Here is a 27,925-nt window from a genome sequence, read left to right as displayed (position 1 = left end):
TTGCATCTGAAGTTAAATTGGCAGTATAAGCTAGTGTGTTGACTGTACGGAAAGCATGCTGTCGTCACCGAGAATGAAGATGGAATACAACGAATATTCGTCGACGACTTCACTGGAGATTGACCCCAAGCTCTGAATAAGCAAAGAGGCGCAGGTATTTGGCCGCAGGATTTTCAAACGAAGCATCCCAGCATTCATCCTCTCTGCGCAAAAAAAAAAAAAAAAAAAAAAAAAAAAAAAAAAAAAAAAAAAAAAAAAAAATGCCATGTTATTCAAACTAAACTAAACTCCTCCCGAACAGGCCATGAAGGCCCAACGGTACCGATCGGCCGCCGTGTCATCCTCAGCCCACAGGCGTCACTGGATGCGGATAGGAAGGGGCATGTGGTCAGCACACCACTCTCCCGGCCGTATGTCAGTTTCCGAGACCGGAGCCGCTGCTTCTCAATGAAGTAGCTCCTCAGTTTTGCCTCACAAGGGCTGAGTGCACCCCGCTTGCCAACAGCGCTCGGCAGACCGGATGGTCATCCATCCAAGTCCTAGCCCAGCCCGACAGCGCTTAGCTTCGGTGATCTAACGGGAAGCGGCGCTACCACTGCGGGAAGGCCGTTGGCACCACGTTACTCAAGAAAGCAGAATACGCTTCCTCAGTTTGTTTCTGCGGAGAAACTAGCAGCTTTCTGGTCAGATAACGTTCCAGCACACGTTTTGGAGACTTTTGGTGGGCAAAGAACCGGATTGATGGTACATACTACAATACACCGCCATCGGCCAGACGGCGATCTGGCTGATACGAATTGGATACGCACTCAGTATTAATCATAGCCTCGGGTAAGTTAGAAAATCGAAATGATGCTCTTCCTTCAAACACATTTTATGCCACATTCCAACGAGGCTAGTTTCACTTACACAATTCTCCGACTATCCACGGTGTCTGCGCAACACAGTCGAAAACTGTCATCCTTGTCCACCCCATTTCTAGACTCATCACCAGTTGGAAATGAATGTGGAATATACAATATACGACTTAGAGCACTACTCGAACTTGGTTCGTGGCCAGATTTAAGTTTGGAAGAAATGAGCAGAACGTTCTCTCAAATTGTAGCTTCATTCCGTGAGGTACGTTCTGGTAGCACAAGTAGAGGCAAGTACGCAGCGTCCAATCCTCCTACAGAACACATATTTATCACATAGTGTATACCACGTGAAAAAGAGGTAATTTTAATCTCAGTGCAACCGTTCTGAGTTGGAGATGAGAAACTCCGCTACAATAATACAGATTCCCATAGGGCAGTGGTCGTCAAATTGCGGTCTTCAGGCCGCATGCGGCCCGAATTCAGTGTTCGTGCGGCCTGCGCTTCTCAATCGTATTTCATTACGGAATATTTCCAGCATCTAGAAACGTCAACTAACGTTAAGGGCTTCTTAAGAACGTATATTTCTTGCTCATTAACAAACAAAAATACTTACAGACACAATGTGCTAAATCTTAATTGACGTTGGTGAATTCGTCCTTGAAGTACGTAAAGTTTGGCGCTTACGTCAGGGGCTAAGTGGTATGTAGCGCGACCGCTGTGGCGTTAGTAGAAGTGAGAGGAAGAATATTTTACTGTTCGTATTCCTTTGGTAATAACTCAGTAGCGTGTGCACCTAGCACCGATCAGATCCTGCGATATAAATGTCAGACGGAAGTCACATGGATTCCTGAATGTGCGGTATAGAGACGGTCATCTTCAATGTGGTACATGTTTGAAGCAACTAATATATCAAATTAAAGTTGTTGTAATTCAATGCAATGAGTGAAATAAAAATGACATTATAACATTTAATAAACATTTGTGGCCGTGTTTCATACTGCAGTTACTGTGATTAATGTAACATACTAATTTATGTCGGTTAGCAATTAACAGTAAGATAGATAGGGTAAGGTGTTCTGAGTGGCCCGGATGGGGAAAGTGGCTGTTGTGGTTTATTGCCCTGAACGGCGCTGCTGCCTGCCTAGCAGATGTCAGACCAGTTCTAATATACATTGCCTTTGTTGTCAGTGAGTTTGACAGAAGAACCTTGTTCCGTAATTTTTTAGCAAAAACTTTGAGTCGTCTGATGTAAAATAAGCGATTTACATTATTCTTGTTACCTCACTTGTATGGAGAGTAATAAGTTTTACAATATTAATGTTTAAACAATTTCCTTTAGCCTACAAATGTAGTTCCTTGATATTTACTTCTGTCCGATAATTTCCTCTGTAGGCAACCAATGCTGATTCAGCGCCCTATCGGGAAAAGCGGCCGAGGTGTTCACCTCAATGCAATTATAGTTACCCCCACTCCCCCAAAGAAAGATTGAAATAAAATAAAAACACATATAATATAACAGATGCACCTCATTTGTAAACTCTTTATATACAGAGCTATCATCCGCCATTCTAAGCCGTTGTGACAATTGTTGTTGTTGTTGTGGTCTTCAGTCCTGAGACTGGTTTGATGCAGCTCTCCATGCTACTCTATCCTGTGCAAGCTTCTTCATCTCCCAGTACCTACTGCAACCTACATCCTTCTGAATCTGCTTAGTGTATTCATCTCTTGGTCTCCCTCTACGATTTTTACCCTCCACGCTGCCCTCCAATGCTAAATTTGTGATCCCTTGATGCCTCAAAACATGTCCTACCAACCGATCCCTTCTTCTAGTCAAGTTGTGCCACAAACTTCTCTTCTCCCCAATCCTATTCAATACCTCCTCATTAGTTACGTGATCTACCCACCTTATCTTCAGCATTCTTCTGTAGCACCACATTTCGAAAGCTTCTATTCTCTTCTTGTCCAAACTGGTTATCGTCCATGTTTCACTTCCATACATGGCTACACTCCATACAAATACTTTCAGAAACGACTTCCTGACACTTAAATCTATACTCGATGTTAACAAATTTCTCTTCTTCAGAAACGATTTCCTTGCCATTGCCAGTCTACATTTTATATCCTCTCTACTTCGACCATCATCAGTTATTTTACTCCCTAAATAGCAAAACTCCTTTACTACTTTAAGTGTCTCATTTCCTAATCTAATCCCCTCAGCATCACCCGATTTAATTTGACTACATTCCATTATCCTCGTTTTGCTTTTGTTGATGTTCATCTTATATCCTCCTTTCAAGACACTGTCCATTCCGTTCAACTGCTCTTCCAAGTCCTTTGCTGTCTCTGACAGAATTACAATGTCATCGGCGAACCTCAAAGTTTTTACTTCTTCTCCATGAATTTTAATACATACTCCGAATTTTTCTTTTGTTTCCTTTACTGCTTGCTCAATATACAGATTGAATAACATACATCTTGCTCACCAGATGGTAGAGTTTTGTCATGACTGGCTCTCCCAAGGCCATCAGTAGTTCTAATGGAATGTTGTCTACTCCCGGGGGCTTGTTTCGACTCAGGTCTTTCAGTGCTCTGTCAAACTCTTCACGCAGTATCTTATCTCCCATTTCATCTTCATCTACATCCTCTTCCATTTCCATAATATTGTCCTCAAGTACATCGCCCTTGTATAAACCCTCTATATATTCCTTCCACCTTTCTGCCTTCCCTTCTTTGCTTAGAACTAGGTTGCCATCTGAGCTCTTGATATTCATACAAGTGGTTCTCTTCTCTCCAAAGGTCTCTTTAATTTTCCTGTAGGCGGTATCTATCTTACCCCTAGTGAGACAAGCCTCTACATCCTTACATTTGTCCTCTAGCCATCCCTGCTTAGCCATTTTGCGCTTCCTGTCGATCTCATTTTTGAGACGTTTGTATTCCTTTTTGCCTGCTTCATTTACTGCATTTTTATATTTTCTCATTTCATCAATTAAATTCAATATTTCTTCTGTTACCCAAAGATTTCTGTTAGCCCTCGTCTTTTTACCTACTTGATCCTCTGCTGCCTTCACTACTTCATCCCTCAGAGCTACCCATTCTTCTTCTACTGTATTTCTTTCCCCCATTCCTGTCAATTGTTCCCTTATGCTCTCCCTGAAACTCTGTACAACCTCTGCTTCTTTCAGTTTATCCAGGTCCCATCTCCTTAAATTCCCGCCTTTTTGCAGTTTCTTCAGTTTCAATCTGCAGTTCATAACCAATAGATTGTGGTCAGAATCCACATCTGTCCCTGGAAATGTCTTACAATTTAAAACCTGGTTCCTAAATCTCTGTCTTACCATTATGTAATCTATCTGTTACCTTTTAGTATCTCCAGGATTCTTCCAGGTATACAATCTTCTTTCATGATTCTTGAACCAAGTGTTAGCTATGATTAAGTTATGCTCTGTGCAAAATTCTACAAGGCGGCTTCCTCTTTCATTTCTTCCCCCCAATCCATATTCACCTACTATGTTTCCGTCTCTCCCTTTTCCTACTGACGAATTCCAGTCACCCATGACTATTAAATTTTCGTCTCCCTTCACTACCTGAATAATTTCTTTTATCTCGTCATACATTTCATCAATTTCTTCATCATCTGCAGAGCTAGTTGGCATATAAACTTGTACTACTGTAGTAGGCATGGGCTTTGTGTCTATCTTGGCCACAATAATGCGTTCACTATGCTGTTTGTAGTAGCTAACCCGCACTCCTATTTTTTTATTCATTATTAAACCTACTCCTGCATTACCCCTATTTGATTTTGTATTTATAACCCTGTAATCACCTGACCAAAAGTCTTGTTCCTCCTGCCACCGAACTTCACTAATTCCCACTGTATCTAACTTTAACCTATCCATTTCCCTTTTTAAATTTTCTAACCTACCTGCCCGATTAAGGGATCCGACATTCCACGCTCCGATCCGTAGAATGCCAGTTTTCTTTCTCCTAATAACGACGTCCTCTTGAGTAGTCCGCGCTCGGAGATCCGAATGGGGGACTATTTTACCTGCGGAATATTTTACCCAAGAGGACGCCATCATCATTTAATCATACAGTAAAGCTGCATGTCCTCGGGAGAAATTACGGCTGTAGTTTTCCCTTGCTTTCAGCCGTTCGCAGTACCAGCACAGCAAGGCCGTTTTGGTTAATGTTACAAGGCCAGATCAGTCAATCATCCAGACTGTTGCCCCTGCAACTACTGAAAAGGCTGCTGCCCCTCTTCAGGAACCACATGTTTGTCTGGCCTCTCAACAGATACCCCTCCGTTGTGACAATTAAGTGATATTATTCAAAACGGCCTCTTCTGTTATATTTGGCCTAATACAAAAGTCCGACTGAAAGCGATCGGCTGCAGCCACTTGGAGTTCTTTTTGGTTCTGGGGTGTGAATATTGTTAGAAAATGTGCCCGGAAAACGAAAACAAATATGAGTAATTTGCGATGGCACCCGCTTCGGTACAGAACGTTAGTCGCAATGTAAGCCTTCAAAAGAAGAAAATGCTTGTAGTTTCACTATATTATTTTCTTCTCCGTTTAAATATATTTGGTGTAATGCGCTCTCACCCCCCCCCCCCCTCCCTCCACCTCCACAGCCCTTTCGTATGCGGCTAGAGGTGTCGCCCTACAATGTCAATATTGACTCTTAAGCAAAAAAGTTTGACGACCGTTGCCCTAAGAATATTAGTCTTATAGTAATGTAGATTAGTGTGTGTAAACTACGGAAAGTATAGGGAGAAACATGTGGTCTGCTGAAGCTTTGGGTCAGTAAATGATCTCTGAAGTCCGACACCCAGCATTAACCTGTCACATAGCCCCACATTCAACACAGCGTACATCCCGCCAAAGATCTGAAATACCCCAGTTTCCACTCCAGTATCTCCTGGGAGGCAGTACCAACGTTTCATAGGCCCAACGTTCTATAGCCAGTATTCCGAAAAGGGCTCTTAGATTCGATGTAGTGTCTTCAACTCGTGGAAAGCACAGAGAGAAAACACTATGAGGCAACAATTAAATACTCTCTACTGATATACAAAGACCTCAAATGAAAAGTAATGAACAGTCATTTATGGCTCTGCTTTATTTGAACATTTGTGGCTGGTTCTTGTTATTATAATGTTCTAAACCTTTTTGTTGGCGCAATAACACATCTCTAGACCAGTCTCCGAAGCCAAAATCTCCATACAGGGTGTAAAAGGTAACTGTTTACAGTATACCTACCGCAGTGGCTCAGGAGAAGTAGATACGAACAATTTGATAGGACTCTTAGGCTCTAACAAACTTGGGAAAAAAAGCTCAAATTGGCCTACAAAAGTCACCTTAGCCACAGCCCGTTGTAAACTTTTGTTTACACGCTGTACATCTGAACACTATGTGCTCTATAGCATACTAGGAATTACGATCACATCATTTTGATACGGCGTGGCGAAAAACTTGTGACAAATATCGTGACGCAATATGAGGACCTGTTACAGATATGGAATGTTCCTCGGAACAGACATGCAGTGAAAACTTAAATTATTTCTTCCAAACACGTACATCACAATCGTGAAAGAAACACGTACACAATGCTGCAGTTCCTTCGTGCATATTATACACAGAATTTACTCTTACGGAATTGTTTCCAGCAATCAGTTGTTCAGGAAGACACAGATTCTTATTGCCCCGAAGAAAGCCACTTTTGAAACTGTAATCTATTTGATCAAATGTGATGTCCAACATTCCCATTGTCTTGCCAACTTAATTACAAGCAATTGTTAACAGAGAAATAGGTTGCTGTACAACACCTCTGTTAATGTGACTTGCTGCACACCCCTTACGAGTTCTCGTTGAACGTGAGTCCTACGCTACATAACGAATGAATGAATGAATCAATGAATGAATGACAGCATGACTAAACAAAATACTTCAACTGATCATACGTGCTTCGCCTTCTCATGAACGACATATCCTTCATGTCTACTGTAAAAACTCCTTTAATTTATACGGAGAAAGAAAAGATAATGCGTTCATGTGCTGCATTTTAAAATGGGTAATAACTATAAAATGAACGTTCATAACAATCATTATGACACTAGGTCACCTCTAACAATTGTAAAAGCAATTGTTATGGCTACATGTGTCCACGATTATATAAAAAAAAAAAAAAAAAAAAAAAAAAAAATGCCAAGTGCCTAAATATATGTTTCAAAAACGAAAGAAAATTCAAGAATTACGAATTGTTTCAGAATACATTTACAGTTCTACTGTTCTTAAACTCCACTGCAAAAATTGTTTACTGTATGCAGACTGTGTAGCGCCATATAATGCAGATTGCACTTCCGCCGGTAAGAATATGTCTTGTTTCCTCGTAACTGTTGTTTGAGCACGCCGGAACCTACTGTCAACAGCCTACGCGATTCCATGATGCGTTAGCTCCTACACGCTTCTGAGCACTGTCGCATGTTTGCCTCCGCACGATAGCCATGCCTGACCCCGCCTACCTACGTCAGAAATGGACGTCATTTTTCGCAAAGCATGAAGTCGCAATATTTCGAGCTGTTGGCCATTTAGCGGGTCCACGGGAAGTGTGCCACATATACCAATCCTTGAAACTAAAGTACTTTGATCTTCCGATAGCAATTAAGGCACCCACTCACTGTATTTTACGTCGGCAGGTTTGCCACACTAACCGGATGTTTTGCCAGCAGGTGACCAAATAATCATATGACTGACTCGTGAAGGCAGCACACGTGACGTTTATTTACAGTCTGGTGCGCACGTAAATATAGCACTGGTTTGCACTGCGCTGAAATAAGGTTCCATGAAGATGTGCTACACAAGAGCGATGAAATGAGTGTAATTGTATTTTGAAATGGCTTTACTAAACAAAATTTTCTCGTCTAGGAAGAAAAATCAGAAACAAGGTTATGTTTCGTTTGGCAAAAATGAATCAGTAAGGTAGGTCCCATATTGAAACATATTGTTAAAATTTATCATAATTTTGATTTTTACTCCGCGTTGTAAAAAAGTTTAATTTCCTTTTTAACAGCTGGAAGCCATTTACCTTTAGTAAGGATCAAGTCCGTGTCATCCTCTTCAGAGAGTGTGACTGGAGAGGACGTAAGTTGTTGTTCGATTCTGAAACGGTTCAGAAAATTGCCATTGAAACACAACAGGTTAAAACGAAGTTTGGATCAAAGCAAAAATCTGATAAAAAGAAAAAGAATGAAGCATTTGTGGAAATTACAAATGGATTTGGCTATCAGGTATGAACACGATTTCATTTTTGTAAAGATATCTATATTTTTTCCGTTTTTTGTAACTGGATGATTTCATTTCAGTATTTGCGTCCAAATCAAGATGTAACTGTAATGGGTGAAATGATATTTGGATCAGTTGCGATGTCGTTCAAGGGTACAGCATTTAAAGTTCACGCGTTAAAGTCCCCTGATAGGCTTATGTGCACTAAAGTGTTTCAATCACCAGGAGCAGGCCACCGTACGAAGAAGATCAGGTACTTATGTTAAAATATGGTTCTTATATTTAGATTTACATCTTAGTGCGCGTGTTACACGAAGTGATAAGTTTTTCTTCAGTGTTTCTTACTTGTATTCTGTATCACACGTATTGCACACATTATTTACCGAAAATTATACTATATGGCTTATTCGTATGATTTGTTACAGTGACCACAGCCTGGAAGACTCGTACAGTAGCTCGATTAGTTCAGTGAGTGATGGTACTCTGGGCCTGCTGTCTAGCAGCTCTGATTTAATTGCTGGTAAGCTACAGTTACTGTCATGTATGTTCAAAATCAATGAACCACTATAAAATCAAAACGGAAAAAACTTCTATCTATCCACTCCCTGTTTTCAGTTGTAATATAGAATTAAAAGAGTCTGAAACACTTTTGCCACATGTATTTGATAACATTTTAACAGGTTTATAAATGATTAAACATGCTGAACATATATTGCTCTTCACTATTTGTTGCTGATTGAAGTCATCAGATAGTGATGAATTGTGCAGTGTTGCCAAAAATGTAAAAGAAATGTTCCATGGCATGTAGGAGGAAAAATTGTTGTGGTTTTCCAGTGTGACCTAGGAAAAAAATGTTTACTCTTAAGAACAATGACTGAACACTGGTTAGAGCTTTTTGTCTTAGGTTATAAATCCCACAGTCTCCTATAACATTTTTTCCTGTTTTGTCATTTATTAATATTTATGTTTATTAATTAATTGTTATGTAGTTTTATTGTTGGAGCATTTTTTTCCATCATCTTATTGCTTATTCCATGAGCTATTGCTTTTAAAGTTTTTGTGTTGTGATATTTCCATTTGGAATCTTTGTTTTTTTGTCCTAACACTGCTGCTTTCTAAAATTAGTTAAATAAGCTCTTCAATCTACAATTTTATTTCTTTTACTGGAGCATATGAAAGCTCTCCAAAATTGATTGATAGTTGTTAATGGTACAGATATTTGTTATTGTAGTATATCTTGTCAGAAATATATGTAAAGTCAGCAGAAACTAGGTAGATAGTTACTAATGTTGTAGTTTTACGACAGTAAAAGGATGAACACAGGAAATGTGCTTGAAATAGAGAGAATACCCATATAAAAACTGAAAAAGTATAAATCGTTGTTCCCAACCAAAGTAACTCTGTTGTTGTGGCCCTGGTGTGACACTCGGGAAACTACATATTCCATAGACAACGACATCTACGTTGATGGGATATTAAACTGTAACACTGTTTGTTAAAGTGTTGCGAGCTAAAATCTGCCATTACTACATTTTTGTGGCATTGTAGTTTTCATTTTTATTCTTAGGGAAGCCTGGAAGTGGACCACTGGATGTGCCATATGCAGATCTGCACACAAAAGCGCAGTACAGCAGCCTTGAAGCTGATAGCGGTTTCTGTGGAGATGCGTCTCTTCAGTCGCCAAGCAGTGTTAGTTCAGTTGGACATTGGCCAAGCTATACAGGAAGCATTGCTTCCCGTAACAGTAAGTAAAGTAGAATTCTTATGAAATTTGTTCATTATACTCAAAGAAAAAAAAGTGTTCATAAGTAAAACTGAGTGAAGTGGCACATTAATGCACTGTATTAGCATTTAAGAGAAGCAAAGTTCAAGCTCCTGCACAACTGTTCAGATTTAGGTTTTTCTGCACCTTTTTAAAAAATGATTAAGGCATGTAGTGGAGGGCAGAGCTGATTTCTACATTTACATATGCACTCAGTTGTGAAATTCATAGCAGTGATGACTTAGCACTGTAGCACATATGGTTTCCTCTCATTCATTAAGGTATGGAACATGGGAAGAATAACTGCTTAAATGGCCCTATGTATCATGTAATTATTCTAATGTTGTCTTTGCAGCCCCTGTGGGAGTGATATATAGGGTGAGGGAGAATATCTCTAGAGTCTTCACTCAGTATTGCTTCTTGAAACTTGTAAGTAGTCTTTCCTGGTAGAATTGGGATCTGTCTTTGAGAACCTACAGATTCAGATTTCTCAGCATTTTCATGGCACTCACCCGTGAGTTGTTTAAGCTGTGGTCGTATGTGCTGCCGTTCCTTGTATACATTCAGTATGCCCTGTTAGTCCTACCTGGTAGAGCTCCCACACACTTGAGCAGTATTCTAGGATGGGAAAATAATTGATTTGTAAGCAGTCTCCTTTGTAGACTGCATTTTTCTAGACTTTAGCTACAACTGTCTCTGTATGATTGTTCCATTTCAAATATTTTTAAAATGTTGCACCTAGTTATTTGTAAAAGTTGCCCGATTCCAGTTGTGACTCGTTTACGTTGTAATCATAGGATGCTATTTTTCCACGTTTTTTGAAGTGTACAATTTTGCATTTCTGTATCTGTGAAGTTAGTTGCCAGTGTTTGCACCACTTTGAAATATCATCAAGTTCTGATCAGATTTTATGCATCTTTTTTCTGATGATACGGCATTATAGATAACTGCATCATCAGCAAAAAAAAGTGAGGCTGCTATTAATATTTTCTTCCAGGTCATTAATATATAGCATAAACAGCAATGCTCTCCACACATTTCGCTGGGGTGCACCTGAAGTTTCTTCTACTTTTGTTGATGATTCACTAAACAAGATAACATGCTATGTTTTCCCAACAAAGAAATCCTCAGTCAAACCACAAATTTGATACCTCATGGGATAGTACTTTCAATATTAAGCATAGGTTTTGATACTGAGTCAAATGCTTTTCAGAAGTCAAGAAATATTGTAAGCCACCTAACTACTTTGATCTGTGGCTTTCAGGATGTCGTACAAGAAAATCTTAAATTGGGTTCTGCAAAATTGGTGTATTTCAAATCCTTCCTGATTGCTGTGGGGGAGATCATTCTCTAACAACCAGGTGAAGATGAGATATTAAACCCTAATTTTCCCTATTTCTTTTTTTCGTAAGTGAAGATCACAGTTGAGATAGAGCATTGATGTTCTATCCACACATAACTTAAGAATGCTTGATATTAATACCACCTGATGAATACGTCATTATAGCTATGTTGCGAAACTGGCTTTTTGAAACATCATAAAGTAAGTTCTAAAAAAGGTGTGTGTGTCACCAGTGTTTTTCATTTTTAGTTGAAACTTTTGAAAAATTTTTAGTTGGTACCTTTGAAAAATTTAATTTACAAGAGAGTGTACAGCTTTATATATAGTGCTAAAGAAAGTGTTATCTAAGTGAAAATCACTGTACTGTCTGTTATTCATACAGCCAAAGCTGCCATTTATTTTGAATAAATCATAATACCTACTGGGAAGTAAGAGTGGAGGAATCAGCCGGCTGGAGTGGCCGAGCAGTTCTAGGCGCTTCAATCTGGAACCGCGCGACCGCTACGGTCGCAGGTTCGAATCCTGCCTCGGGCATGGATGTGTGTGATGTCCTTAGATTAGTTAGATTTAAGTAGTTCTAAGTTCTAGGGGACTGATGACCTCAGATGTTAAGTCCCATAGTGCTCAGAGCCATTTTTTGGAGGAATCAGCACTGCATATCATTACTTCTGGGTTTTACTTATTTATTCTAATACCATACTAATTACAGAAAATTCTTTACATTGCGCTGAGGACCTTCTTTAGATCTTCTTTTGTATTTCTGTCCATTAATTTTAATCCCCACCTCAGAAATTTCATGAACTTGGATGTAAGCATTAAATATAAGAGGAGAAATAGCACCCTTGTCCCAAGCTGCTTCTAATTTTTGCTTCTTGTTCCTGGGGAAAATTTACCATCACAACCACTTCGTTCTCATAGAAGCTGTGCATCAGCTACATGTCTTTGTATTTGAGACCTGCTTTCTTCAGCACTCTGAACATCCCTTGCCAGATAACATTATCAGATGCCTTTTCCATGTCTACGAAGGCAATATAAGTTGGTTTATTTTTCTGTATTTGCTTTTTGATAAGAAGCCTCTGTGTCAGTCAGTCCTCTTGTTCCTAATCCTATCCTGAATTCACTCTGCATATCTTGCTCCTTTTCTTCAATTCCCCTCTTAATTAACTTTGTGAGAATTTTTGTTGCATGCAGTATTGGTCCTTAGGTTCAGAGCTGTTTAAATTTTGTTGATAGCTCCTTCTTTGGTACTGGTACTGTGACTTATTTCTGGAAGTCAGTTGTTATCACTCCTGTGCTAATAGATGGATCTAATCAGTTTCAGCAGCATCATTTTTTGTCACCAACATTCTCGGTCAGTTCTGCAGGAATGTCATTAATACCCATTGCTTTGTTGCCCCTTAGATCTTCAAAAGATTTTTCAAATTATTCTTACGGAATATCATCTCCTTTGATGTCTTCATCTGCTTCCTCTTGTTTTCCTGTTACATCCTCCAACAAAGGTGTTTCATCATATAGTTGCTCAGTGTATTCTTCACCAAACAGATTTCTCCCCACTCTTTGCCTTCTACTGTATCAAAGTTAATTGTTTTGTATTTATAAAAAAAATTCATTGCTGGTTCTTCTGTTTCACATATTTTCATCCACTTCTCTGCATATTACCTCAAGAAAACATTCTTATGCATTCAGCTTTTCTTTGTTCATTGCTTGTGTCTGTATATGTGTGGATGGATATGTGTGTGTGTGCGAGTGTATACCCGTCCTTTTTTCCCCCTAAGGTAAGTCTTTCCGCTCCCGGGATTGGAATGACTCCTTACCCTCTCCCTTAAAACCCACATCCTTTCGTCTTTCCCTCTTTCCTGATGAGGCAACAGTTTGTTGCGAAAGCTTGAATTTTGTGTGTGTTTTTATATATATATATATATATATATATATATATATATATATATATATATATATAGAAGGAAACATTGAAACATTCCACGTGGGAAAAATTATATATAAAATCAAAGATGAGGTGACTTACCGAACGAAAGCGCTGGCAGGTCGATAGACACACAAACACACACACAAAATTCAAGCTTTCGCAACAAACTGTTGCCTCATCAGGAAAGAGGGAAGGAGAGGGGAAGATGAAAGGAAGTGGGTTTTAAGGGAGAGGGTAAGGAGTCATTCCAATCCCGGGAGCGGAAAGACTTACCTTAGGGGGAAAAAAGGACAGGTATACACTCGCACACACGCACATATCCATCCACACATACAGACACAAGCAGATATTGGATATTGGCATGTAAACTTGTGTGAGCTAAGTGTTGCTGCTTCTTCATCTTCTCTCATATTCCTAACCACAAAGCATTTATACAAGCCATATAGGCAGTTTCTGGTGTTTAGTTGTACTTGCTTAATGGACTTCATCCAGGGTACTGAGTAAATGAACAGCAAAAATCGTAGGGGTTAGAAAGATATTTGTTAAAACTTTTTTGTAAGTAAAGTTGACCATCAGGATAACAGGCAGATCTCGTGCCTAATTACTGCTGGAAAGGGATACTAAGAGCTGGCACATTCAGTAGATTTTACTAAATATTACTAAATACAAAATATTAAGTTTACATACCTGAAAATCTCAACATGTATTACAAAGCATGGAGACTCCAACCAGATGCAGCCAAGACAGAAGTCTGCTCATTCCACTTAAACAGCAGAATCACAAACCGAAAGCTCAGTGTGAATTTTTGTCACCAAAGGATTAGGTACAATTTCCAGCCTAAATACCTTGGTGTCAGACTTGATTGTTCGTTAACATATAAGAAAAAACACCTGGAAAACACTAGCTAAAGACTCAAAATAAAATAATAAAGACATTGGTTAGCACAACCGAGGGTGCTGAAGTTTCCACTCTCCGCGTTGCAGCTTTGACACTAGTATACCCAGTAACTAAATACTGTGCCCCAGTAGAGCAACACAGTGTTCATACAAGAAAACTAGACAGCCATCTGAATGAATCAACAAGAATTATTCTGTGTACACTAAAATCCACACTGATCTGTTGGCTGCACACCATCAATGACATTCCACCACCTGAATTGTGATGCCAAGAAGCAACTGACGGAGAATGGAGGAAGCCGCATCACCCCAACTGACTCCAATACCTTTCAGTTCTTACAGTCTTAAGTGACTCTCCTCCAGACCACTTGATAACATGCACTCCACTGTGGCATAATGGAGAAAACAAGAAGTTTGATCCCTTAAAGAAGAGTGGTGCAGGAGATGGAATGTTGCAACAATAAAACATCAAGGCGTTAAAGATTCACTGTCATTCTACCAGGATTTGACGTGAAGAGGAGTGGACATGATTGAATAGGATGAGAACCAGTCACGCCAGGTTCAGTGCTGTGATGCACATGTTGGGACTGTGGGACTCTCCAGCCTGCGCAAGAACAATCTGTTCAGCTTATTGTCAGAGACTGCCCTCTGAGAAAGTACCTAGGATCATTCCATGATTTTTATTAATGCTGCTCCCTCTGCCGTCAACTGGCTTTGTTCAACAGATGTGTGATGAAGCAAGCTGGGATATTTTTATTTTCCCTCTTGTTTTGCCAAATGTCACCTTAAAATTAATTTTTTTTTTTCATTTCTGACTAATTATCATTAACATACATGAGTATAATCTACATTTTCATATAAGAGAAAGATTGGTCCTCAATTTTAAAGAATAGAATACCAGATCTAGTTTTGTGCTTAGTTTTATATCTGTAATTGATTTTCTAATTAATTTGGGTATTCCTGGTTATTATCTTTCATTATAAGATGAGATCGGTAATTGTTTTGTAACTTGAATTCTATTGTTGGCTTACAAACAAATAAATTCTATACTTGTTATAAACATTTGGAAGAAGTAGTACTAGTAATCTTAAAGTATTTATTTGGCTCTATTCGAAAACGTGTTAGCAAAGCCAGCCCTTACTTAATTCCAAGGTAATTTCCAGTTACGTCAAAAGTAGTGTTTGCATAACTATATTTCATGATTAAAACAAATAATATGGCTTAACCATTGTAGTAGAAGAAACTGTTAAAAAGACTGAATTTTTCGGTGTATTCAGTTAGTTTAATGAGTTAAGTTTTAATTGTAATTTCTGTAAATTAAACATCAAACGGTGTTTAGTTTCAGTGCCTATTATTGTGCTGATTTATAAGGGCCTGATTTTTGGTCCCGAGATGGTCGGTCTACTGCCAAGTTTCAAACAAGAAACCTGTGTTGCTTATAACAACAACAATGCATCAGCTTAACCATGAAATAAGTGTTACACCACTAGGCCGTGTGTTAAAGCAATGACAGTGTCTGTTCAATTTATTTGAAAGACTGTGAAATGTGTGGTTAGGTTTTTACTGCTCATAGGTGATCAACAGTAAGCTATTGTAGCAGTATGTTGATGTGTGCTTGCATACTATTAATGAGGCTTATCGAAAGTTAAACAATAGTTAACTGGCCATATAACTGTGTAATATTGGGGGTGTCGTGAACAGTAAAAGTAAAGAATTATGAAATGCAATTGTGCACCTGTCGGCTACATCATTTATATTAGTCAGTATTAACTTCCATCCCCCCATTTTTCAGCCGGTATCACAACTTAGTATGTCTACACCGAGGATTATCAACAAAGAAATAAAGCAGGCTAACGTCATAGATGCTGATCTCTGGCTAAATTTTTCTGTTTTAATTAAGAGTTCTAATATTAAAGTTTAAATGCCCTCCTTGTAGTATTATTCAGTTATTAACTTCTAAGAATTTGAACATATTAGCTTTGTGTCTAAATCCGTAAATGTATAATTGTAAACTGTTTGTATTTCTCTCCATTTGTTGTGCTGAAATATGTTTTTTTCGTTGTGCTTTGGGACAGCTAAAAAAGAGATCAAAACTATTTTTATATCTTACATCAGTCTTTTATTTTGTGTAACTGCAGAGACTATGTTGGTGTTTGGAATTTGAGTGTAAGTTGTCTGTAGTGAGATTTCAGTAGGTGAACACAGTCTTCATTTTCCTTCCTATTAAATTGTATGTCTTAATGTGTTTTTGTTTGTTTTGAAGGTTCTGGTTCTGTTGATGGTGTGTCTGGAGGGAGTTTGGCAAGTTTGCGAAGACGTTGGCTTCGTAGTGTTAGTACGTCACTTGAAGTGGCCTGCAGTGCTAGCTCTGGACTGTTCAGTTCGAGAAATTCCTCTAGCAGTGAGACCTCATCCTCTGTTGGGACCAACCAGCGACGGACTAAACTGGGGTTGGCGGTGGCCATTGCACTTTCATCAGGACAAGAAAAGTATGTTACTTATTTAGCAGAGTAGTCATAAAGTATTTTTTTATGGTTCTGGTGCCTGTATTTAAAGTTATTTGTGGCAAATATGATAGGTCCTTTATGTCCTGAAGTATCAATTTAAGTTAATACTTTGAGACTTGAGCTGTAGTATACAAATCCTTATTGAGAAACCAGTTGATTTGTGTCATATTTGAAGCATTTGCAAATCTTACAAAGATTTTAATATAGTGATGTGCATTACATTGCTCTTGAATTGATGTGTATTATCATAAGTGACCTTTGCTACCATTTAAAAACAAAAAAGGAAAAAAAAACAGGAAAAAAATCATGAAGGGTGCATGAACTGAGTTTTTCAGAAGCCAACATGATTATTTTACATAACAATGTTTAGTAATAAAGCATACAACGTGTCTTATGTGCAGAATTATATGTGGAAATCTATTATAATACATTACATTGTAAGAAATACTGCAACCGGTCACAAGTTTTTTTTAGAAATGTTTTTATTGTACCATTACTAGTTTTGGGCCTGAGCCCATTGTCGGACAATAATGTTAATTTCTTGCCAAGTTTTCCAATTTGTGTCCTAGAGCATAACAAAGTTTCTGTGATTAAATAGTTTATAAAAGGTTTTATATTGTATATAAGCTATATACATTTTACTTACTTCATGATAAGCTCTCCTTTACATATTATAATAGAGAGGTTTGGTTCTCTTTCTCAAACCATGCTGATCCATGCGCTAAATACAAGATGGTGTATACATTTGTTTACTTTACTTTGGCTTCTGATTTGATGTGCCAAAGGGTGTACAGATAAGGCAGATTTCGGGGTCTATTGCAAAGATTTGTCTATGTAGTACAGATCATTTTAAAGCTATACATTTAATTATTTAGGTTTGAAAGTTGCTGGCAATGGCCAATTAAGAATATTCTCTCTGTCAGTTGATTATTATTTTTATCACTTCAAATTATAAGAGGTGTATGAAGTTTTGGAGGCACATTTGGTTTCTTAATGGTAGTTGATCATTAAGAATACTTGTACCTGTGTTTTGTGTTACATTTATCTTGTTTGATAGAACAGTAGAAGAAATTGATCAGTTTGCAATAGATTTAATTAACTGCACCAAAACATAAAATTTACTGTTGAGCATGAAACTGATAATGGCATAAATTTCTTGGATTTAAAAATCAGTAAATACAATGGTAAACATAAATGTAAAATACACAGAAAACCCATTACAAATCACAATCAACAGCCTAATGTGTTGCACCAAACAACATAGAATGGCATTTATAGGGCAATGCTCATCAGAATGGAATATATCCCATTTTACACTATAGGGACTAAAAACAGTCCAACTAATAGCCCACAATAATGGAAACAGCTCTGACCACATATCAACATGATGCTCTGACCACATCTCAACATGATGTCACAACTAAGTACACTAGGACTGAAACATGCCACTGTGAAGACTCACAGAAAGAAGTAAACACATTTCTCCAACACAACTTCACCATCTTACAATCAATATCTGTGCTACATTCTCTGCTGAGAAGCACAGTCACTCAGGAAATATAAGAGTATACACAGGAACAAAGGGAAACATCAGGAAAGCTCGCCCGTAAAATCATGAGCGGTGTATTATTGGGCAGGCCAGCCACACTCATATTTTTACAGCCCTCATCCCCCTGTTAACTGCAAATAACTGTACAATCTGTAATTATAGATTCACTAAGACTGTTGATTTCAGGAGCTGTGATATAATTGCAGCAAAAATCTACAGTCTGCTAGGAATGTATTTATACATTTTTTCTAGTTGTGAATGACAGAAATTTTATGCCAGGTTGTTAATAATGACCCATCTTCAGACTTGAGTACACACAGTTTTCTAATCATGCTGCATCAGTGTATATAAAAAGGATACAGTCAAAGCAGTAGATCTGCATCTACTAAAGTACTCTACAAGCCACTGTATGGTGTGTGGCAGAGGGTAATCTGTGCTATGACCAGTCATTTCCTTTGCTGTTCCAGTCGCAAGTAGAGCGAGGGAAAAAGATGAATCTGTATTCCTCTTTAGGAGCCCTAATTTCTCTGATCTTATCTTAAATTGCAAAATGTACATTGGTGGCAGTAGACTCACTCTACAGTTAACGTCAAATGTCAGTTCTCTATATTTTCTCAGTAGTGTTCCTGAAAAAGAATGTCACCTTCCAGGGATTCACATTTGAGTTTCCTAAGCATAAACCAAATAAGTTTCGTAGTATGTGGTCTTTCCTTCTCATTCCGTCTCACCTGGTCCGGGGTGGTGGGTGACTTTTCTGAACTGTACCCCTGTCCGTAAACCTCTCCAGTCCTTTTTCTTCACCCTCTTCCTTCCCCTTCAAATCTTCTGCCATAGAAGGAACCGCTGGCACTTTTGTGTGTGCGTTTGTTCACCTGCTGCTGCTGCTGCTTGGTAAGTAGATTTTTAATCTATCCGTTTTTATTATATATTAAATGTATGTACCACATGTACAATTCTAGCAGACCTGTTGACTCTGTGAAGCATCTTATTAGACAGTTACTCAGATCTGGAAGATAGTCATTACTGAGCAAAATTAATAACCCGGTATAAACGTTTTGTGATCTGTAACTGTAATAATAATATAAGGTACTTAGTGTAAAATTCTTGGAATACAAAACAAAGCAACAAATTTAAACCTGTAAATGCATCCAGGTAGGCTGGTCCCCCAAGAACTAGAAAAGTCCTGCTGATAGATTTACATATGATGCCAGGTATGGCACTACTTTTAGAATTTGATGCCTTTAAGCCACTGCTTTTCGGATGTGTGTTGTGACAAATTGTAATACTGGTATGATGATGTTACAATAAATTGTATAGCATCAGGTGTAATAGTTTGGCAATATGATGGCTAATAGTTCAAGTATTTCTTGTGAGTGTGAAATTTTTGTTACATAATATTATTTTTATGTTTTTAATAGACAGACTTTCTCATTATCTTAGTTATTCGTATCTCATTGCATCTGGAAATGTCACTTAGGGATATGGAGACATTTCTGCTTGAGCACATGGCTATTCTGGAATCAATGATTGAGAGGCTGCAGCTTGCAGTTGATCGTGCTTACCTCCGCAAGGACATGTTCGTCCATCTTATGATGGAAGCCTGGGAAGACTTGTGCCAGTGGCTGGAAGGGCTTTTTTCAGCTCCTCGTCCATCATGTCCTCTTTGGATGGGTCTTGGAATGGCTCCTACACACTTGCATACTAATCTTGCTTATGGCTTCCTTCAAGACCTCTGTCACCTGATAGCTGCTCTTGACACTAAGAGCAACAACTTGTAAGTGGAAACTTTTGCTGTTGGTTTTTCATTGTTACTGGAAAGTGATCAGATTGTAATAATTATAATTTACTAGATTAGATTTCAATACATTAATCTGACTAAAGTGGTTTCAGATATTTATATTCCAGTTTCTGTGCGAATTATATTCAGAATATATACTATTCGTTCCTCATATGTTTCAAAAAGAGCAACAGTTGTTTATAATTTTTGTTGGTATATTTACAATAACTGAGTTATCATTTAGAATAGAGGGGCATAGCAGGTAGCAAATGTAAGGGAAACAGTCATGAGTAGTATTTGCTCCCCTCATGATAAATTAATGTAAGTGCCAATGGAAATGACGCACGGGGTAGCCACACGGTGTGAGGCATCTTGCCACGGTTCATGCAGCTGCCCCCGTCGGAGGTTCGAATCCTCCCTCAGGCATGGGTGTATGCGTTGTCCTTAGCATAAGTTAGTTTAAGTTAGATTAAGTAGTGTGATGATCTCAGTAGTTTGTCCCATAGGAACTTACCACAAATTTCCAAATCCAATGCAAAACTTAGTGCATCTACACTTTATATTTAACTATTGTGTGATTTGTGAGAGTGGAAAGTATATTAGTACATACACAGTACTGACCAAAGATTCTCTGTTTTGAAATATGTTGCTCAAACTATAGAAAGAAGCTACCCAGTCAGTAATCTCAGATCAATCAAATCAAATTTTTGTTGTACCTGAACAAGACCTGTTGATTATTATACAAAAGACTCACATACTGTCTGGTCTGTGCATGATTTTGGAAAAAAATGCCTCATTCCTGTGAGCGTCAGTAGTATTTTTCATGTTCTTACCACAGAAAAGAATGCTACAAAGTGATTTTAAAATGTAGAATTGACACAGGATGAGACTTGAAAGAGTAGTATGATAGAAATGATGCAAGTTAGTTGAAAAGCATGAATGTTCATGGCATGCCGAAGCTGTTCACTGGTCTGCAATTTAAATCTTCCTCCTGTAGACAGTGCTTTTCCAACTATGCCATATGCACGTAAAAAGCTATACTAAGCTTTGATATGGCACTACCTATTTGTCCACACCAAGCTTCACTTAATGGTCATTTTATGCCATTCCAACCCATTCTCCCCCCCCCCCCCCCTTTTCACACCTGTTTTGTTTTTGTTATGCCTCATCTGTAACCCATGATTCCTTTTGTGTTTATGTGTTTGATATATTTCATTTTCGTTCCCATTGTCCCTCCTATTGTATTCTCATTCAGCTACCATGTCTGCTGTAACACTGTTCGCATTGCATGTTTTTTAATGTCATTTGTTACAAGTTGTCGTTAATTTATGTACTTTACTATTTGTTTAACTTTTCTTGATCACTAGCAGAAAGATTTTATGGTATCAGAGGAAGCAAGCTCCACTGATGACTGTTGGCAGAGGAGTGATGGGAAGGTTACAATTCTGTGTTCCTCAAACAGTGTTGGCGCTAACCACGTGCTTGGTATTTCTTTTTGAGCAACAGTACAAAGTGTAACTGGCAATCAACCTGTACTTTTCCAAGGTGTCATTGGTAACTCATGTAATTGATCTAGAATTACTTCATCATTCATTTAAAAACAAACGAACAAACAGGACAATTTGACATGAGTTACATAATAGATATTAAATTGTTGCACCCAGTATCTTTATTGTTGTATTGGTAAGACTGCAGTGGTCAAACACTACTGACTCTTCTGATAATGAATAAGGAGCTGGTAGGCCACTCGTGGCCTGAGGATGGAGTGCCAGAGATCAAGAAAGGTCAACAAATACTGTATGTCATATTAATGTCTGTGGCCCGAGTCCTCATTAACTTTCCCATCCACCTTTATTCCTGCTTTTGTTTCTTACACTGTTGGTTTCTTTGTTTCAGTTTTGTGAGTACCTTGATAACAGCTGTTCTGACACATCACTTGGGCTGGGTAGCCACAGTAATGCCAGATAAAAACACTTGTAAAAGTGCTTCAAGAAATTGTTGCTCTTCTCAGTTGGTAAATATCTTGTTTTTATCATACATTGTTGTCTTTGTTGTCTGTAAAACTGATCCCTTGCATTCCTTGGAAACATTTCAAAAAGAGAGCTTACCTAGGCCAGTAATTGTTGATATGAAATTTATATTACTTAAATTTATAAATACCGTCATGAGCTTCATCCTCCCTCCCCCCCTTTAGCCCAATTTCCTCATGTCATTTTATGCGATTGGTTTTATTCTTGTTATTCCAAATACTGTTACACCCTTTTGCTTATTACTTTTCTTATTTCTACAGCTCAACTCACTGTCAAGGTCACACCCATACAGTGCCTTGTGGGCTCAACTTGGGGACCTCAGTGGTGCAATTTCTTCACCAACTAAAGTGGCACGTACCATAGTGACATCGTCAAGCAGCAAGCAGACTGATCTTGTGGGCAAAATAGTGAGCTGCCTGACATACTTCATACGCTGTGGAGCTCTAGAGAAGCATAGCAACATCTCCTTACCATCTGAAATTTGTGCCAGTGATGCACAAAGTGTCTTTGACGGTTCGCCACTTGCCAGCATGAAATCCAGTGCAGTCTCTGTGTCAACTCTCACAGAAGCTACAAATGAGTTACATGTCAAAGGGACATTAGATGACTTACATAAGCCATCAAAAGCACTTCACAAGCCTGCTGACTATATGTTGGCAGCGCCATTTAATGTTTCCAAGTATCAGTTAAGTGAGAAAAATGTTAACATTGCAATGGGTGACAATATTAGTGATTCAAAAGTAGCTGAATCAGAGGAGGCAGTTCAAAAGAAAGGTGTGGCGAGGGAGTTGTTTAAGTTAAAGAGTGCAGCAAAATTTTCATGTGAGATGACAGCAGGCAATATGTGTTCTCCAGCACGAGCTGAATGGGATAACCATGAAGTCAGCAATCTAGTGAAGAAATGTGACAGTGATAGTTCTCCGGCTCCAGTTATTACTTATTCACAGGTAATTGCATCAGACAGTAACCCTGAGCCAGATGTTCAGTTCCACAGGGCACTGAGCACAGAAAGCTCTAGAACATTGACAGAAAATTCCACACACAGTCCAGTGAGTTTGTGTGGTATGAAACGGTCCACCAGCTTTTGCAACCGGATGACAAGTTCTCTGGCTGGTGCTGCTTCAGTGTCTTCTCAGCTGCGTCCCACTACAACAACAATTGAAGTTCTCGAGGATAGTGTCAATAACAATGCACTTCATCCTGAAGTGATTTCAGAAAAAGTCAACCGTCTCTGTCGCATTCCAACAGAAGCTGTTATGTACCATCTCCAGAAGGAATATTCGGAACCAGATGACTCGAGCAGGCTTCTGGAAAGAGTGAGCTGTGAACGACAGATGTCAGCAGCAGATACTAGTAGATCAGTTTTTCCACCTCAGACTCCTGTACCAAGTGGTAAATTTGACAGCATGGTATCATTTGAATCTCACGTTAATAATACTTCATATGACTGTATTGATGAGCCTGATTCAGGCATTGATAGTCATATTGGTAGTGCTAATACAAAATCTGAAAATGTTATATTTGTCCTGGGAGACAATGAAGAACTAGTGGGACTTAAAAACAATAATCATGGAGAAACACGGACTTCACATTTAAGTTTAAGTCATCAGGAAGTGGACAAACCAGTTGTGAGTGCTGTAGATAGTAATGGTAATATAAAGTCTACAGATTGTGATAAATTTCCAACTAATTGCCCTAACAGTAAAAGTAATTTTCTATGTAGGGATTCATGCAGTTGTACAGGTTTTACACAGCTAGTTGAGCAAGAACGTAGTAAAAAGCATGGTTACTTGGACAGTCAGTGGAAAAGTTTATGCAATTCTGAAATTTGCAAAGTAGGTAATAGATTTCTATGTAGTAATAGCATTTTGGGCTGTGAAAGTGAATATAAAACTAGTCGTAAATCATTGTCTTGCAATGACAGTCCTTTTGTCATACCAAGTGTGAAAACTGATTGTGGTGCTGATGACAGTCAGAGGAATTGGGACCCAGATAGGGTGAGCCTGATAGACAGCAATTGTGAGGGGCGAATAGTTATGGTGCATTCATCCTATATTGAATTGGAGGATGAAGGTGACTGCAGGGAGAGCAGATGCAAGACTGTGATAAGGCCTAGTAAACCTGTTACTCGATCTCAGTCACTTTCTTTTCCCTTATGTAAGAACCCATCAAGCAAACAGTCATCTATATGCAGGAGACACAGTGAGTATGTGCATCATAATGAGCGTTACTTAAAAAACTATCACAGTGTCAGGTTCAATTTTGAAAGATGTGAGAGTGTGTTGAATAATTATGTGGATGGAACAGGTCAGGAGAAAACTCCAGAAGAAGATGAAATTAATGGAGCAAGGGAGAACTTTGAAAACCTTAAATCATTGTCTGAAGATGCACATAGTAGGCAGTGTGGAAGTGACAAGGTAACAAGTGTGAACGTTAGTTTGAAGTGTTCACTGTGTGAATGCAAACATAGTGAAACGTGTGACAGTGACACTCCGTCTAAGTACCGGACAGTTGACTCTAGACCTACATATGTAGATACAGACACTAGTAGGGAAGGAAATGCTCTCTTTGATGAGTACAGTGCCCTCTCTGATGAAGATGTAGTTACACCTACTGGAAATATGGCTTCAAGTGTTAAAGATGATGAAAATTGTCAACACAACCTGGACCCGTTTGAAAATAAAACATTTCTTGAACTCCCATTTCCAAGGTAAGCAGGAGCTGTATATTTCATTCTTTCTACTATTTGTGTCTATCAAGGATCACATGCTCATTGCCTCAAGATTGCCATTTGTGCAAGATTAATTTACAGTGCTTGAAAAGATACTTCCGTGTGTAGAACGTACTTGCACAGTGGTAATCAAAGGAATAAAATGGAAATTTTTGCTATATCCAAAATTATGTTTGTGACGACTGGCTTCAGATCTCTACTCATCTGTCAAAATTTAGCTTTTCTGTGGTTTCCCTAAATTGATTATGATAAATGCTTGGAAGACTATTTCCTCCTCCATCCTTGTCATATCTGAGCTTGGCTCCAATCTCTTATCATCTCATTGTCAACAGGATATTGAACATTAATCCCCTCCTCTTCCCCCCCCCCCCCCCCCCCCCGCCACACACACACACACACACACACACACATTCACACATGCTGCCCCATCAGGATATTGAACATTAATCCCCTCCTCATCCCCCCCCCCCCCCCACACACACACACACACATTCACACATGCTGCCCCATACAATCACCCCAACTTGCTAGACATATAATCTTCCTTCATTTCTTATGTTGAAAATAGTTAGTATATTTCTGTATGCAGTTTAACAGTAGTGTATATCTTGCACAGGGATTTATTTCATTATATGAGGTAAATGCAAAAGAAGAGAAAAGTATATAGTAGTTGTTTTTACATTGCAGTGTGGTAGTGCCAGGATTTGTAAACAATAGGACACTGTGCTAATTGACAGGTGACACCATAAACATGGTAGCAATATGAGCCTCTAGAAACAACCAGTGAATGACATCACTATCAACACAAAACATTACCAAAATAAAAACCAACAAAATAATGCAGCTTCCTCAGGAATTGAGGGACACAAAAACCTGAAATTCAGCAAACTCTAAAAACAGTTGAAAAATATGCCAAGACACAAAGGAATTAAAGACATTAACTGCCACTGGGCATTGATTTAAATCAATGGGGAAAGTTGAAAATTTGTGCCAGACTGGGATTCAAACCAGAGTCTCCTGCTTACCCGGCAGATGTGCTGATCATTACACCATCCGGACACGGTCATCACATCTGCACAGACTACCCTAGCCTCCTGTCAGACCCAAAATCTCAACTTATCCTTGCTCTACTGATGTAGTGTGCGGTTATGTATAGATTTACTGAACAACACAACCCAAGCCACTGTTCCATTCCTCATTGGATAGCCATTTCCACTTGACCTTCATAGGGTTGCATTGCAAACCATAAATCCCACCCACAAATAAATAACATCACTAAATATGTACAACAATTAAAAAGTAAGCCTTTGAAACTGCTATAAGTTAATTCCACTCAGAATTAAAGGAGGCAGCACTTACCCAGGAAGTGTGTGCAGAGAAAAGCTACAAAAAATAACAAATAAAAAGATAAAGAAACAGAAACTAACTAACTATTAAAATCAAAGAAAGAAATGGCAAAAACAATCAAATAAAAAAAGAAAAAATCAAATAAAAAAGGCAAACACACACACACACACACAAGGTATGAAATGCTTGTAAGAGTTTGCGGGGTAAGTTGTGCTGCGAAATAATTATTAAGGAAAAAAATCCATTTGTTGTGCCATTTCCTAGGTAATTAGCATTGCAGTTAGCCAATCAGGCCATTACACAATGAATTTCAAGTGGCTGTCATTCTGTAGTAAATGTTAAAGTATTGCAACATTATTGACAGTCACAGTTAAATACAATATATCAATCTGGAAGTAAGTTCAAAAATTTGGTCTTGAGATGCCCTTATTCTCCTAATCTTACATCTATACAGAGATAGCTGCTGACCATATTCTATGTTCAGCTGTAGAATCAAGTTTTAAATGCTTTTACAAGGTGACATTTCTGGGCAGTTTATGATATGGAACAACTGAAGATTAAAGCTATCTGAAGATGAATAAGATGTTAAATCGAACCACAACTGGATAACTCATATCTGATTTTATATGTGAATTGTGTTACTTATAGTAAACAGTCACTATGGTTCTGTTATGTCTCCTTTTCCTTGCATTTATCTCATCATGCTGGTACCATTGTTATCTTTATTTAACAAATCAACTTTATTTTAATTGTGTGGCTGGATGCCCTTCCTTTCACCACTGAAGGGAAGTCACGTGCACCATCTATCTGTCTGTGAATTGTGTGAACTGCGTTGTGTGGGTTATTGTATTGTAGCTGTTTGTCTATCATATTGTATGGGGCAGAACTCAGAAACCAGAGCACCATTTACCTAAATGAGTGTGAAAAAATGTCTAAAGACCACTGTCAGTTTGTCAAGTATGACAATCCAAGGGGATGTTAACCTGGTACGTAGCTTTGATGCGAGTCTGACTTGACTTCCTCTCTCGCAAGCTAGTGCAGTGCATGTGAAGTTATACAAGCAGGTCATTAGTGACTGTCATTTTATGGAAAATACAAATTAAATCTTGATACAGTCCTGTACATTTTAAGCTAGCAGTGAATAAATAGCAGCTAGCAAGTATTAGAGGGAATAACTCCCTTTTTTCTCCAGATGAATGTCTTTCCTGGTAATTTTACTATATTAAACAAAAATAGTAGTATAGGTAGCTGTCTAATAATATTTTATTGTTAATACAAGCTACAGAATTATTTTTAATAGCTGCTTTATTTTGTTAATATTTGTCTTGATTTGTTCTGCATCCTTGAAGATTCTCCTTCATTATGTGATTCACAGAACACAATGAACGAATAGTGCGCTCTAAAACACTCATGTCATCCGTAACACGACAATATTGACTATCAGTTGCACTATGCTTTGCTGCTTACTCCTTCATAAAAGCCTACATTCTGTGTTAATATGCTGATGTTTCCAATGACATGATAGGTACTAGTAGTTTCACCAGCATTTATTAGCTTTTGACAAATGCTGTTAGCAGTATGTGAAGACCTTTACCTGATGGTGATATCCAGTGCAAAATACTTCACAAATAAATATTTTATGTCAGCTTTGTACTATTACCATTTTCAGACAGTTTTCTTACAGCCTGAGCTATCCAAGCACACAGCACACTTTTGACATTCTTCTAAGCCAGGGGCGGGCAGGAATCGTGTGCGGTGCACTTGCACGCGTGCAGTTAACAGGTGTTCTGCGTGCACACAGGGGCAAGCTGGCCACCCGCTTACCTCCCCTCCCCACCATACCTTCTGTCCACTCCTTCCTCTGTAATGCGTTTTGTTTTTCTAGCTTGCTTTATTGAATGATGTAATAAGGTTAGCAGGAGTGCT

At 38.5% G+C, this 27,925-nt stretch overlaps 1 protein-coding gene and 1 pseudogene across 1 annotated transcript in view; one reads left to right on the top strand and one right to left on the bottom strand.

Moving 5' to 3' along the window:
- Positions 1 to 496: 496 nt before the first annotated feature.
- Positions 497 to 614, bottom strand: LOC124546340 (annotated as a pseudogene).
- Positions 615 to 7,584: 6,970 nt separating this feature from the next.
- The window catches only part of LOC124544776, a 50,843-nt gene continuing 30,502 nt past the window's right edge, over positions 7,585 to 27,925 (top strand). The window contains exons 1-9 of the mRNA XM_047123455.1: positions 7,585 to 7,831; positions 7,923 to 8,139; positions 8,215 to 8,387; positions 8,560 to 8,654; positions 9,702 to 9,878; positions 16,322 to 16,547; positions 19,592 to 19,888; positions 21,788 to 21,905; positions 22,182 to 24,631. Coding sequence (XP_046979411.1) covers positions 7,746 to 7,831; positions 7,923 to 8,139; positions 8,215 to 8,387; positions 8,560 to 8,654; positions 9,702 to 9,878; positions 16,322 to 16,547; positions 19,592 to 19,888; positions 21,788 to 21,905; positions 22,182 to 24,631 — 3,839 coding nt within the window. The 5' untranslated portion in view covers positions 7,585 to 7,745. The remainder of the gene's footprint in view (positions 7,832 to 7,922; positions 8,140 to 8,214; positions 8,388 to 8,559; positions 8,655 to 9,701; positions 9,879 to 16,321; positions 16,548 to 19,591; positions 19,889 to 21,787; positions 21,906 to 22,181; positions 24,632 to 27,925) is intronic.

The sequence above is a fragment of the Schistocerca americana genome, chromosome 8, assembly GCF_021461395.2.
Source record: "Schistocerca americana isolate TAMUIC-IGC-003095 chromosome 8, iqSchAmer2.1, whole genome shotgun sequence".
NCBI lineage: Eukaryota > Metazoa > Arthropoda > Insecta > Orthoptera > Acrididae > Schistocerca > Schistocerca americana.
Note: the sequence above shows the minus strand (reverse complement) of the source record. Positions and strands in the feature narration are given on the sequence as shown.